Raw genomic sequence first — 13362 nt, forward strand, 5'->3', positions numbered from 1 at the left:
TGAAAGCGGGCGGAAGGTGGTCTTGGAAACTGGCACGGTCAAGGCAACCAGCATCACCGAAATGGTGTGTGGGGGCTCTGCTGCTGCGACACTATGTAAATTAGAACATGCTACCCCACATATAGTAATGTTCGATTCACAGTTCTGGAACTTTGCCGGCATGTCAAGCCATCCCGAAGGTAATGGTGTATATGAAGTATAAACCACAATGTCTTTAACTGGAAGGTCAGCCACATTGTCGTTAGGCAGCGTGCTTTGTCCATGTTGTGGCTGTTGTGCTGCCATGCTAGGCAGTGGCCCAGTTGTGCCCGATAAGGTTAGGTGGCCTCTGGCATGGCCGGGCATAAATAATTGTTCACTTTTAACCAAATTCGAATTAGTTTCACTTGTCCACTCATGGTCACAAACATAGTTAATGGGGTCTGTTACACTTGCACCGAAAGATGCTGGTAGATCCAGTGTGGTGGAAACAATGTGGGCTGGCACACAAAGTTCATAAATGATGACAACAAGCACAAAGTAAATTGCAATGAGATGATGACAGTGTCGGGGTCACTACTGTGGTTATCACATAGGACTGGTTGGAGATAACACACACAGTATCGTATATGCATTTATTAATCACTGGTACATAACAAACATGGCAGTAGAACAAGTCACATGCTGAAAGTGAAAACTAGAACTAAGCGGTCCAAAGAAGTAAGTCACAAAGATAAGGTGCTCTGAACCAGAGATGCCACACACCTATGGGCAAAGTGGGTTTTGCATCATCTGCTTAACTGCAAACATGTGTGTGGCTTGGGTTGAAAGGGAGTGGGCAGTGAAAGACTGAGGTTTATAACCTAAAAAAATAACTTTACTATTGAAAGCCAGTGGCCATCTTCAAAATCTAATAAATGATTATTCACAAGTTTTTCCATTTTCTGGCTGGCTCATGTTAATACCCATCTGTTACCTATGTGGTGGCAACAGTTAAGCTTCAGAACTGCAATAAAAAATAGATCACTGAATACTATAAGGAAATGATTCAGATTGTGGTAATAATTATTTAGTCCTGTATATGTGAATTTCGCAGTGCACAGATTATTTGAATGCTTAGTGTAATGGAGTACTCCTTATAGGAAAGCATCCATACCATGCACTTGTCTGTATGATTTGCATATTCTGTAATGTTACTTAATTACAAGAACAATAATCTTTGGGCACAAAATGAACAAAATGGTCTAGAGCGAGTGTTGGCCACATTTCTGCATTTATCATCAGTCTCCTGTATGATTACTTTTCTGAAAAATGCTGAAAGTCACTGCAGTTCACAACCAGTCAAACTACAATCAACATCTCTATGCCAGACTCCATTAGTATCAGTGATTTGCCATCATACATGTAATATCTAAGTGTCAGGTCATGTTAGAAGTAACCCACTAAATTACAGGCCCATATCATTAACATCAATATGCTGCAGCATTTTGGAACATATATTGTGTTTGACCATTATGAATTACCTCGAAGAGAATGGTCTGTTGACACACAGTCAACATGAGTTTAGGAAACATCGCCCTTGTAAAACACAACTAGCTCTTTACACACAACCACAGCAGTTGAGTCCCATAGTGCTCAGAGCCATTTAGAGCCTTTACACACATATTTTTGATTCTAAATTATTCAAAATCTTCATTACTGACTGAAATAATTAGTGGGATGTGTTGTTTGATTTGGAAAAAATACAGCAACAAAAGTATATTAGCAAAGTTCAGAATCTTGCAGTCATTAAATCAAAATAGGCGATTGAAATTTGGAGGGTCTGAGCTTTTTGTATCACTTATTTTATAAGTTAACAATGTGGGAAAAAAAATATTGCTACTTACTATAAAGAAGACACGTCAAGTTGCACACAGGCACAATTAAAAGATGGTTACATAAAGGTTTCAGCCACAGACATTATCAGTAAAAGAGAGACACACACCATTCACCCCAAGTAGAATGCTTCATGTACACAAAACCACCAACTCCAGCATCTAGGGCTGGAATGCTGGAGTTGGTGGTCATGTGTGCATGAGGTGTGCATGGGTGAATCATGTGTGTCTCTTTTACTGATGAAAGCTGTGGCCGAAAGCTTTAGGTAAGTGTCTTTTAATTGTGCCTATCTGCAACTTGACATGTCTTCTTTAAGATAAGTATCAACCTTGTCTTTTCCTGCATTGTTGGTATTCCTACCTGGAGTCTTTGTTGTTTGATTTCATAACTTAATTACTTTTAGATAATTGTGACTACATTCTCAAAAAGTTGGAAATGTCGGCTTTTGAGTGAGAGGTAACAAGATTAGATTAGATTAGATTAGATTAGATCATGAATACGACACTTCGTAATGATGTGGAACGTGTCAGGTTAAAAAAAGATGTCTGTACAAGATATTACATTACACAAAATATTGCATGACACTAATGTTTGAGTTGTCATCTAGAAATTCTTTTAATTTATTTTTAAATGTTGGTTGGCTATCTGTCAGGCTTTTGATGCTGTTTGGTAGGCAATCAAAGACTTTTGTGGCAGCATAATTTACCCCTTTCTGTGCCAAAGTAAGATTTAACCCTGCGTAGTGAAGATCATCCTTTCTCCTGGTGTTATAGCTATACACACTGCTATTACTTTTGAACTGGTTTGGATTATTAACAACATTTTTCATAAGTGAATATATATACTGTGAGGTTACAGTGAGGATCCCTAGATCCTTAAATAGATGTCTGCAGGATGACCGTGGGTGGGCTCCAGCAATTATTCTGATTACACGTTTTTGAGCAATGAATACTTTTCTACTCAACGATGAATTACCCCAGAATATGATGCCATACAAAAGCAGTGAATGAAAGTAGGCATAGTAAGCTAATTTACTGAGATTCTTATCACCAAAATTTGCAATAACCCTAATAGCATACGTAGCTGAACTCAGACGTTTCAGCAGACCATCAATGTGTTGCTTCCAGTTTAACCTCTCCTCAATGGACACACCTAAAAAATTTGAAAATTCTACCTTAGCTACAGATTTCTGTTCAAACTCTATATTTATTACTGGAGTTGTGCCATTTACTGTACGGAACTGTATATACTGTGTTTTATCAAAATTTAAAGAGAGTCCGTTTGCTGAGAACCACTTAATAATTTTGTGAAAAACATCATTTACAATTACACCACTTAGTTCTTGGTTTTTGGATGTTATTACTATACTTGTATCATCAGCAAAAAGAACTAACTTTGCATCTTCATCAATGTGGAATGGTAAGTCATTAATGTATATCAAGAACAGTAAAGGACCTAAGACCGAACCCTGTGGGACCCCATACTTGATAGCCCCCCAGTTTGAGGAATCAGCTGTTGGTTTAACATTACATGAACCAATACTTCTGCAGCTGCTGATTAGATCACAGAGTTACTCCATTACATGATATTGTTGAAACTCTGATTAACTATATCTTCTAATTATTAAGGATTTTAGAAAAAAAAGTAATTGTATTACTGTAATCATGAACATAACTGTAAACAAATTAGCTGTAAGTTTAAATGAGATCTTGCATAAATAGTGGTCCTCAATATTCCTGGTGATAGTATATTATATGTGCACCTGCATTATGTATATGCACATCACAGAAAAACTAAAGAATTAATTATTCTTGGGAGCAGAAAACATAACAGATTGGTAAATCTCAATTTGCTGTGTTTCAGGCTGGACAGTAGGTTGAACATTCGCATGCCAATAATTCACAGACCTCAAATTACGCTTGGTAGCAATGAGAGGGATGTAACATATGATTATTACAGAGCACACAACATGACTGACCAACCTCCCGGTTGACTGTGTGATACTGCGTGCCTAAGACAATCAGTGGTATTCGCCCACATTCACACTTTTTTGTGACCACCATCATGTGTCAGACAAAACCTGCACTTGTCAGCTTAGAGAGCTTGATGCCATTGATCTGGGGTTCATTGGAGGTGTTTCCTTGCCCTGTTTCAAGGGGTGTTGATGGATTCAACTTTGTAAACAAGATGCATTGTTCCCTTCACAATTCAACACACACTACTGGACTGCACTGAGGATGGAGTAAGTTTCTGGCAAACAAAATAAAAACTTTGTGAGAGATGAGGGTGATGCAGACCTTTTTTTACAATCTACAACATAACATTTATTTTTTGTGGAATTAATTACTAACCAATCAACTATATTATTATTTATTTTTTGTATTTAATGAACTATAAAAGTTGTCTAGGAAATAAAATCTTTATTTGAAATCATTGCTGCTGTCTGTCAGATATTTTACTTCCATAGGCAGACTGCCTGAAAGTTTTACTTTTATGTACTTCACTAGTTTGCATGCCAATGATAAATACACTTTGGGCAGTTCAGTGATAGACACTAGTATGTCATAGTGACACCTTTCTAATTACAGATCTATTTCACACATTCCAACCTTCTGAAACATTCTTTTGGAAAAAGTGGCCATAGTAGAATACTGATTCAAATTTGCAGCACAACTCACTAACTGCTTGCAGTTGGGCCATCTTACAAAAGAAGTTCTGGGAGACCAGACAAGAGAGCTACATTGTTGGTATTGTTCTGATCTTAGCAAGACCTTTGATTGAGTTGACTGTAATATAGTACTTCAGGAACTTCTTCATTATGATATCAGTAGCATCTCTCGTGAATGGACAGAATCTTACCATTGTAACACAGCCCTTAGTACAATTTGATGACCTGTGGGAGGAGTATTAGCATTTAAGATCTTTTCTAAATATATATTATATGATATTATATGATATATTCTGACAGTTTCCACACACCATTGAGAATCTTCTCATTATGGCCCTGTGGAATGTCTAATTTAAACTGAAAATGGGTCACACTGACAAACTGCAACACAGGTGTATAACTTAACGTGAAGCAGAGGGAAGAATGTGATGACTCATACAGTTCAGCTCTCTTTCCTCTTCTGTCATTAATATACCATACATAAATAACCTTCAAATGAATTTAGAGGACAGTTCAAAAACTAATATTTTTATGATGATAAGAGGGCTTGTGATGTTACTGCCCTCCTTTACTGAGACAGAGGTGCAAATGTTTGCAGGACAGTTCAAAAACTAATATTTTTATGATGATAAGAGGGCTTGTGATGTTACTGCCCTGCTTTACTGAGCTGCCCTGCTTTACTGAGACAGAAGTGCAAATGTTCACCTCTGAATAAAGCTTGGCTCATAAATGTCCTAGGCTGAGCTAGACACTGTCTGGTTTATGTCCTGTTGCTGTGGTAGCTAAATATTTTATTAAAATGTAATCCTGCAGTTGAGTAAATGAGAGTAGACAAGTTGTGCAAATTATAAATTAATGAAACAGGGAAGCATTTGTAATAAACATAGGCTACACTGCAGATCTACTTTTAAGAGCAGGTGGTTTATTTGGTAAGGCTCAAACTCCTAGTGAATGGTGGTACTACATGCAATTTACATGTAAATAAACTTGATTATTAAAATATGTCAACTGTTCTTGAACTATCTAGTGTGATACAAAAGATGATGGAATCCGCATTAAGATCAAGCCACACTGTGCACTCAATACAAAAGTTTCTTCACCTAAATTCTTAGATGTGCAGAACCAAGATCTGACAAGTGTTCTGATGTGTTTCTTACATAAATAAAAATTGCACCTCTCTGCCAAACTCTTCGATGACAGAAAACTAGAGTCTCTACTTCCCAAACTGTTCTCCCTTCCTTTCATTCTTCCTGCTCCCAAGAGCACCTCTTCCACCGTCTATATCTTCCACTATTATGGCACTTCAGCCAGTGAGAGCTTGAGCAGCTCCCCACCAAGTTACATGCTTTGTACAAGACTTCAACATATATGCAAATAGACCACCATTTGTTTACTAGTTATTCTATAACTGCAAAAAAACAAAAAAAAAAAAAACAAAAAAAAAAAAAATCTAATTGACAAAGTATGTCACGAGGTGTCTGTTGACAACAGTTAGAATCATTTTTAATGGTATACCTCATTAACATTAACACATTTGTGCTTCTAGTGCACCTTAATCCACTTTATAATCAATATTGATAAAAGATTAATAAATCTTTTCACTAATAATTACAACTACATACTGCTTCATTTTATCAGCTTAACTATGGAGAACGATCTGGTCTGAAATACTTAGACACAGAAACGTAATGTTATAGAATATACAATAGCAGCAGTGTAATATTCATTGTTTGTCTCGATGATGCTGCTAGTGGCCATATGGTCTCCTGTATATCATAAAATTATTTGTCACTTGGAAAGTGTAAATGTTTGTGGCGGAATGAATTATTTAATTGTAAATCTGTTGCTGGTTGCAGTTGACAATTTTTTATACAATACATTTCACTCTATTGATTTATTTGATGCTTTTGCATTTACTGTACCAGTCTTCATAGCCTCGTTTCATTATATTAAAGTGTGTACTATGTCTGCTATTAGCCAGTCATATACTTTAGGGTCCAACTACCTGTGGTCCATCGTGGCTGTCCTGCAGCCACCTATAGTCGCCCTGCCTGTAAAAAGCAGTCACTCGCTCATGCTAATCTTGTCATTTTCCACAGGCCATATCTGCTTAGCAGACCATTTCCAAACGTCTAGCTTTCTGTTCAACTCAAAACCTGCTTAACTCTTCAGTCTCGGGATTCTCCTAAGATTTGTTAAGTCACAGTCTTCTACTGTAAGTGCATGTTACTACTTGCTATATTTGGTTCCACCAATGGTTTTTCCTGAGACACATTAAGTTACAGGCCAATCAAGGTTCCAAACTCAACCATAGCTAAACAGTTCTACAGGTCATGTGCAGCAAACATTTTAAGACTTTTACTCTCTCCAAGACTTATATTGTGCAGTTTCAAAGAAGTAAAAATTATCTACTGGCACTACAAACAGACATTAATAATCACAAATTAATTGAAACAACATGTGTAAATTTCTTGAGTTTCAAATGGATAACAAGCTAACATCGAGTCTAAGGGAGGTAAACTAGTCAAGGAACTCAATTCAGCATATTTTCCACTTATAAGTTTTTCCAATTATGTTGTATTGAAAACCAGAGATACCTTGTTGTGACTATACAAAAGTGAATGAGCTGCATTTCATGAATATTAAAGTAAGCCCATTTGTGAAATCCAGTTAACAGCATCAACAAAAACATAAATCTCAGTCTGTTAGGCTATTACTCCTTTCTTCCACATGTGATACTCCAGAAGAGTATACAGGAGTGCTTCCGTGAATTTTGGAAGGAAGGAGAGAGTTAGTAGCAAAACTGAAACAGTCGGGGGTAGTTTACTCACTGGGAGGATGGCCATCTAGAGGCAAGGTTCTGGGATTGCATTGTGGTATATACACACACACACACACACACACACACACACACACACACACACACACACACAACACACAAACATAAAGATGCACAGTATCCTACAAATACAAGGGTGCCCAGTACCCTTCACAGTGGAAAATCCAGGATGTAATGTAACAATATTATCAAAAGGAAAGTTGTCACTCCCTGTATGGTGGAAATGAGATGCTGAGTTGCAGATAGGAACAACAAAAAGACTGTCACAAATAAGGGTTTCGGCCAGTAAGTCCTTCGTCAAAAATAGATGACACACACACACACACACACACACACACACACACACACACCAACTGGAAATTGCAAATATTTTTAATGAATATTTTCTTCCGTAGGGGAAGCCATAAATGACAAACATAAAAACATTCACTACAGTTTTAAAGGTAATACATGTGACCATAGTATATATCTAGCCCCCACAAACTGTGCAGAAATAATGGGCATCATTAGCTCTCTAAAACCCTCTAATTCAGCTGGGCATGATGGCCTAAATACTAATGTTTTAAAAGCCTGTAGCCAAAATGTCTCTGTACCTCTGTCTGCAGCAGTCAACAATATAATAGAATCAGGCACCTTTCCAGACAGACTAAAAATAGCACAGGTAACACCCATTTTTAAGAAAGGTGACAATAACAAAATAGAAAACTACACACCAGTCTCAATCCTTCCAGTCTTTTCCAAAATAGTTGAGAAAGTTATATACAACAGGATTATAAACTTTCTTAACAGACACAACCTGATGTTCGAAAATCAAAATGGATTCGTAAAAGGTAAATCAACTAGCACTGCAGCTGCTCAACTAATTGAGGAGGTGTTAGGGGGTATCGAAAGAAAGGAACATGTGGCAGGTGTATACCTAGACCTAGAAAAAGCCTTTGATTGTGTGAACGTTGACATCCTATTAGACAAGCTATGGAACATGGGCATTAGAGGCGCTGCTTATGACCTAATAAAGTGTTATATGAGCAATAGAAAGCAGTTTGGTCTACTTAAAACGGAAAGTGGTGTCTACAAATCAGAGATCACTTGCATAAAATATGGCGTGCCCCAGGGCTCGGTGTTGGGCACCCTTCTGTTCTTGATCTATGTAAATGATATTAAATACTGTACTATAAATTCCAAAATTGTTCTGTATGCCGATGACACGTCCATTGTATGTAAAAAGGAATCATGTAATGAACTAGAGGCTGAGTGTAATAATGTGACAAAAGAAATTGTTCAGTTTTTTAATGAAAGCCACTTAAATGTAAGCACCAGTAAAACATGTTTGATGGAGTTTAACAAAAGTAGTTTGAATAATAAAATTAAATTATACATGGGCAACGAATTGGTAAAGAAAGAGTCTAGTGTAAAATTCCTTGGCGTAACAATCCAAAGCAACCTGAAATGGGACACACATATTGACTCTCTAGCAACTAAGTTGTCAAAAAATATATTTGCAATCAGTACTATTAGCAAGTTCTGTAGAGACACCATAGTCCTAAAGACTGCATACCATGCTCTTTTCTCCTCTCACTTGAACTACGGTATTGAAATTTGGGGGGGGGGGGGGGGGGGGGCAACAACCAAAGCTAATCTAGATAAGCTACTCATTATTCAAAAAAGGGATGTGAGAATAATCTGTGGAGCAAAATATAGGGAATCTTGTCGCAACTTGTTTCCATAAACAGAGGTGTTAACTGTTATAAACACATACATTCTAAAAGCCATATTGCTTGTGAAAAGACTGCACCCAAACACTTATTCAGATTTCCACCAGTACAATACTAGAAATAAAGAAACATTTTACATTGGCAGCCACAAAACAGCACTTTACAAACAGGGGCCTCACAAGGGAACCTTCCCATCGCATCCCCCTCACGTTTAGTTATAAGTTGGCACAGTGGATAGGCCTTGAAAAACTGAACACGGATCAATTGAGAAAACAGGAAGAAGTTGTGTGGAACTATAAAAATTTAAGCAAAATATACAAACTAAGTAGTTCAAGGGAGATAGGCAACATTAAGGATGATGGGAACGCAGGAGTGCCATGGTCTCGTGGTAACGTGAGCAGCTGTGGAACGAAAGGTCCTTGGTTCAAATCTTCCATCTAGTGAAAAGTTTAATTTTTTATTTTCAGTTTATGTGACAAACTCTTATGTTTTCATCACTTTTTTGGGAGTGATTATCACATCCATAAGAAAACCTAAATCGGGCAAGGTAGAAGAATCTTTTTACCCATTCGCCAAGTGTACAAGTTGGGTGGGTCGACAACATATTCCTGTCATGTGACGCACATGCCGTCGCCAGTGTCGTATAGAATATATCAGATGTGTTTTCCTGTGGAGGAATCGGTTGACCTATGACCTTGCGATCAAATGTTTTCTGTTCCCATTGGAGAGGCACATTCTTTCGTCTACTAATCGCACGGTTTTGCGATGCAGTCGCAAAACACAGACACTAAACTTATTACAGTGAACAGAGATGTCAATGAACGAACGGACAGATAATAACTATGCAAAAATAAAGAAAGTAAAATTTTCAGTGAAGGGAAGACTTGAACCAAGAACCTCTCGTTCTACAGCTGCTCACGCTACCACGGGACCACGGCGCTCCTAAGCTCGCACTGTCCTTTACGTTGCTTATGTCGCCCATGGACTACTCAGTTTGTATATTTTGCTTATTTTTTCACAGTTCCACACAACTTCTTCCTGTTTTCTCAATTGATCTGTGTTCAGTTTATCAAGGCCTATCCACTGTGCCAACTTATAAGTAAATCTGAGGGGGGTGCAATGGGGAGGTTCCCTTGTCAGTATGCAGGTACAAAATTAGCTAATGCACTGCCTAGAGCAGTCGTGGCTCTTCCTACAATTAAACTGAAACGTCAGCTTAAGAAATTTTTAGTAAAACACCCTTTCTACACATTAGAAGAGTACCATACTTATATGAAGAACAACAAATGCTTTGTGAAATTATGTGAATAGAAATAAATAAACACCTTATTGTAATTTTGTTGTAAATTAATGACATATTCAGAAGAATGTGTCTTGTGTATTGTACAAATGACTGTAATCATTACTGTTTCTTTGTACATGTGCAGTGTACCATTCGATGTTGAATAAAGCTATTATTATTATTATTATTATTATTATCACACACACACTTAGCGTTGAGTGGTTTTCAGATTCGTCATAGTGTGACCCTAGAAAGTGAGGCCATAGGTAATAGATGTGTGAATGTAAGCAAAGCAGACAATTCTGCTACAGTATTTACTAGACATGTTACTAATATGGGCTTTTGAATCTAAATTTTCATCTATATGGACACCTAAATATTTTGTGACAGCTGCTCCCTTAACTTCTTTATTTTGTATTCTGAGGTCCAGGTCATTTTGTGACTTTGCTTTCCAGTAAGGGATGTAATTAGTTTTTGAAGTATTTAAAATTAACTGTGGTACCTCTGTTGGTACAGTCTGAAAATCAGATCTGTAAGCAATACTTTGGTTTTTATTGTTGTCTCAGGTAATTTCTACTACCCATCTTTTATTATGGAGATAAGATTGGAACCACTTTTTTCTCAACTCCTTGTATACCAATAGCTTCCCTTTGTCCAGTAAGATATCGTGTTGGCCAGTATCGAAAGCCTTACGCAAATCAAAGTTTATTCCTGTTGTACTGTTGCGTCTGTGTAGTCCCATTATGATATTTTCAGTGAAATAGGAAATAGCTAATTCTGTACTCAATCCTTTGCAAAAACCATGTTTGTTTACAGACAAGAGATTGAATTTTTCATGGAAATTTGTAATTCTATGTTTCCTGACTGTCTTTATTACTTTTGAAAATATAGAGAACAAAGCTGTTGGTCTGAATATAATAGAGGAAGGAGGGGAAAGATGAAAAACCCACATCCTTTCGTCTTTCCCCTCCTTCCCTCTTTCCTGATGAAGCAACCGTGAGTTGCAAAAGCTTGAATTGTGTGTGTGTGTGTGTGTGTGTGTGTTTGTGTTTGTTTATGTGTCTATCAACATACCAATGCTTTCGCTTGGTAAGTTACATAATCTTTGTTTTTAGATATAAAGCTGTTGGTCTATAATATATGTTGCCCTTTTTATCCAGTGGTTTTATTTTTGAAATTTTTAATCTTTGAGGAAACACTCCTTCTGATAAAAATATATTTCTGATGTATGAGAGTGGTTCTGATATTACACCATCACATTTTATTGTAATTGAACCAGGTACTTCATTTGTCGCTGAAGAAATTTTATTCCTCAATGTTTTTGTTATTTGTAGAACTTCGTATTTATTTGTAAAGCATAGCAATATTGAACTGACACTTTGTTCTCTTGTAACAGAGGTTCCACTTTTCTTAAGGCAATTTTTATTCAGGCTGACTGGAGTATATATGAAGTAGTCATTTACGTATTTTGCTAGGATAAGATTTCTGAGGAACACACCATGATCATCTTTTAAAACAATGTTCTCTTAACTTTTAACATTTTTGTTTATTTCTTTTTTTTTTACTACATTCCATATTGCTTTTGATGTGTTTGCTGAATCTAAAATTACTTTGTTGTTGTGCATGGTTTTAGCTTTTTAATCACCTTTCTGTAAATGTTCTTATATGTCTTAACATAGTCTGTGAAGTGTTGATTTTTATTGTCTTTTATGATTTGACTGAGATGTTTTAGAGTTTGACTAATACTCTGATAGCAGGTGATATCCACTGTCTGTTGTTCCTTGGCATGACATTGATTTTTGTAAGCTTTTTTGGAAAACACATCTCAAATAGGGACATGAAAGTACTAGAAAAAGTGTTGTTTGAGTCATAGGTTGTTGTTTTTGAAAATACATTTTCCCAGGTTTCTTTTGCTAACATCTGAATAACAGTATTTAATTTTCTGTACAGAAGTGTTTTTTGTATTTCCACCTGTGTTTTATTAATTTGGGTATAGATAAATTTATACATGTGATGAGTGTGTTGTCATCTGAAAGACCTAGTGATAACAATATGCGGTAGTACACTAGCAGAATCCAGAGAGAAACCAACTTTGTGTTTCTATTCTTAGTTCTCAGTGTTTAAACTTTTAGTTTTGAGATTATAGTTATATATAATAACTTCATATATTGAAATAAATATGACCTATTATTTAGGACCCTTTCATAATACTGAACTATTGTCTGTTTGCATGTAATATCTTTTCTAATTGAGCTAGTACTGAAATGTGATATGTCCATTTTTATTAACTTTACAGTGCTCTGTGAGAGAATTTTTTGTTCTGTTGCATTTATGCCAATCACACAAGCATATTTTCTTTTTAATGTCTACTTGTAACATTTCATTTTAATGCAGACTACCAAATTGTTACTGGATGCTGGAGCAGATGTGAATTTAAAAGATGATAATGGCTGCACACCACTGCAACAAGCTGTGTACAGCTGTAACAGGTGTTACTCTCCCTGTGGGCATTATAAGGTATACTATCTATTGTTATGGAAAATAAACGACTACCTAGTGGTTACATTTTTTTTTTTTTTTTTTTTTTTTCTTTTCTTTTTTTAACCTAGCAGTTCAATTTACAGTTCTTTAATTTTCATATAAAAATGTTGAATAATTTACTGAATCTTGTTTTAAAAAATCCCAATGCTATTTATCTTTTGCACTCTCAGATACCAGCATGTTCATGTTATTTGTGTAAATACATTTATTTATTATGATCCAACCTCAACTGATTACAAAAAAAGGTTTTTTTTGTTCCAGTCTTCTGGATAAGTCAGAGCCTTACTTACTAGGGTTACATATTATTGGCTGGCACTATTATCTACACAACTTTTTCTAAATTTAGTTGAGAGAACAGAGTTACATATATGGACTATACAGAAAAAAATTGTTATTGCCATACTTAGATTAAGGAATCTACAGTTTGTGACACAGTATTCATATCTGACATTCAAATATTTACAGT

The 13362-nt window shown here is 36.2% G+C and overlaps 1 protein-coding gene across 3 annotated transcripts in view; it reads left to right on the plus strand.

The window, feature by feature from the left end:
• Positions 1-13362, plus strand: part of LOC124619293 (serine/threonine-protein phosphatase 6 regulatory ankyrin repeat subunit B-like) — a 289649-nt gene that overhangs the window by 132718 nt on the left and 143569 nt on the right. For all 3 annotated transcript variants that reach the window (XM_047145590.1, XM_047145570.1, XM_047145581.1), the window contains exon 9: positions 12750-12872. In XM_047145590.1, the coding sequence (XP_047001546.1) occupies positions 12750-12872 (123 nt within the window). The remainder of the gene's footprint in view (positions 1-12749; positions 12873-13362) is intronic.

Source organism: Schistocerca americana, chromosome 1 (genome assembly GCF_021461395.2).
Source record: "Schistocerca americana isolate TAMUIC-IGC-003095 chromosome 1, iqSchAmer2.1, whole genome shotgun sequence".
NCBI classification, from domain to species: Eukaryota; Metazoa; Arthropoda; class Insecta; order Orthoptera; family Acrididae; genus Schistocerca; species Schistocerca americana.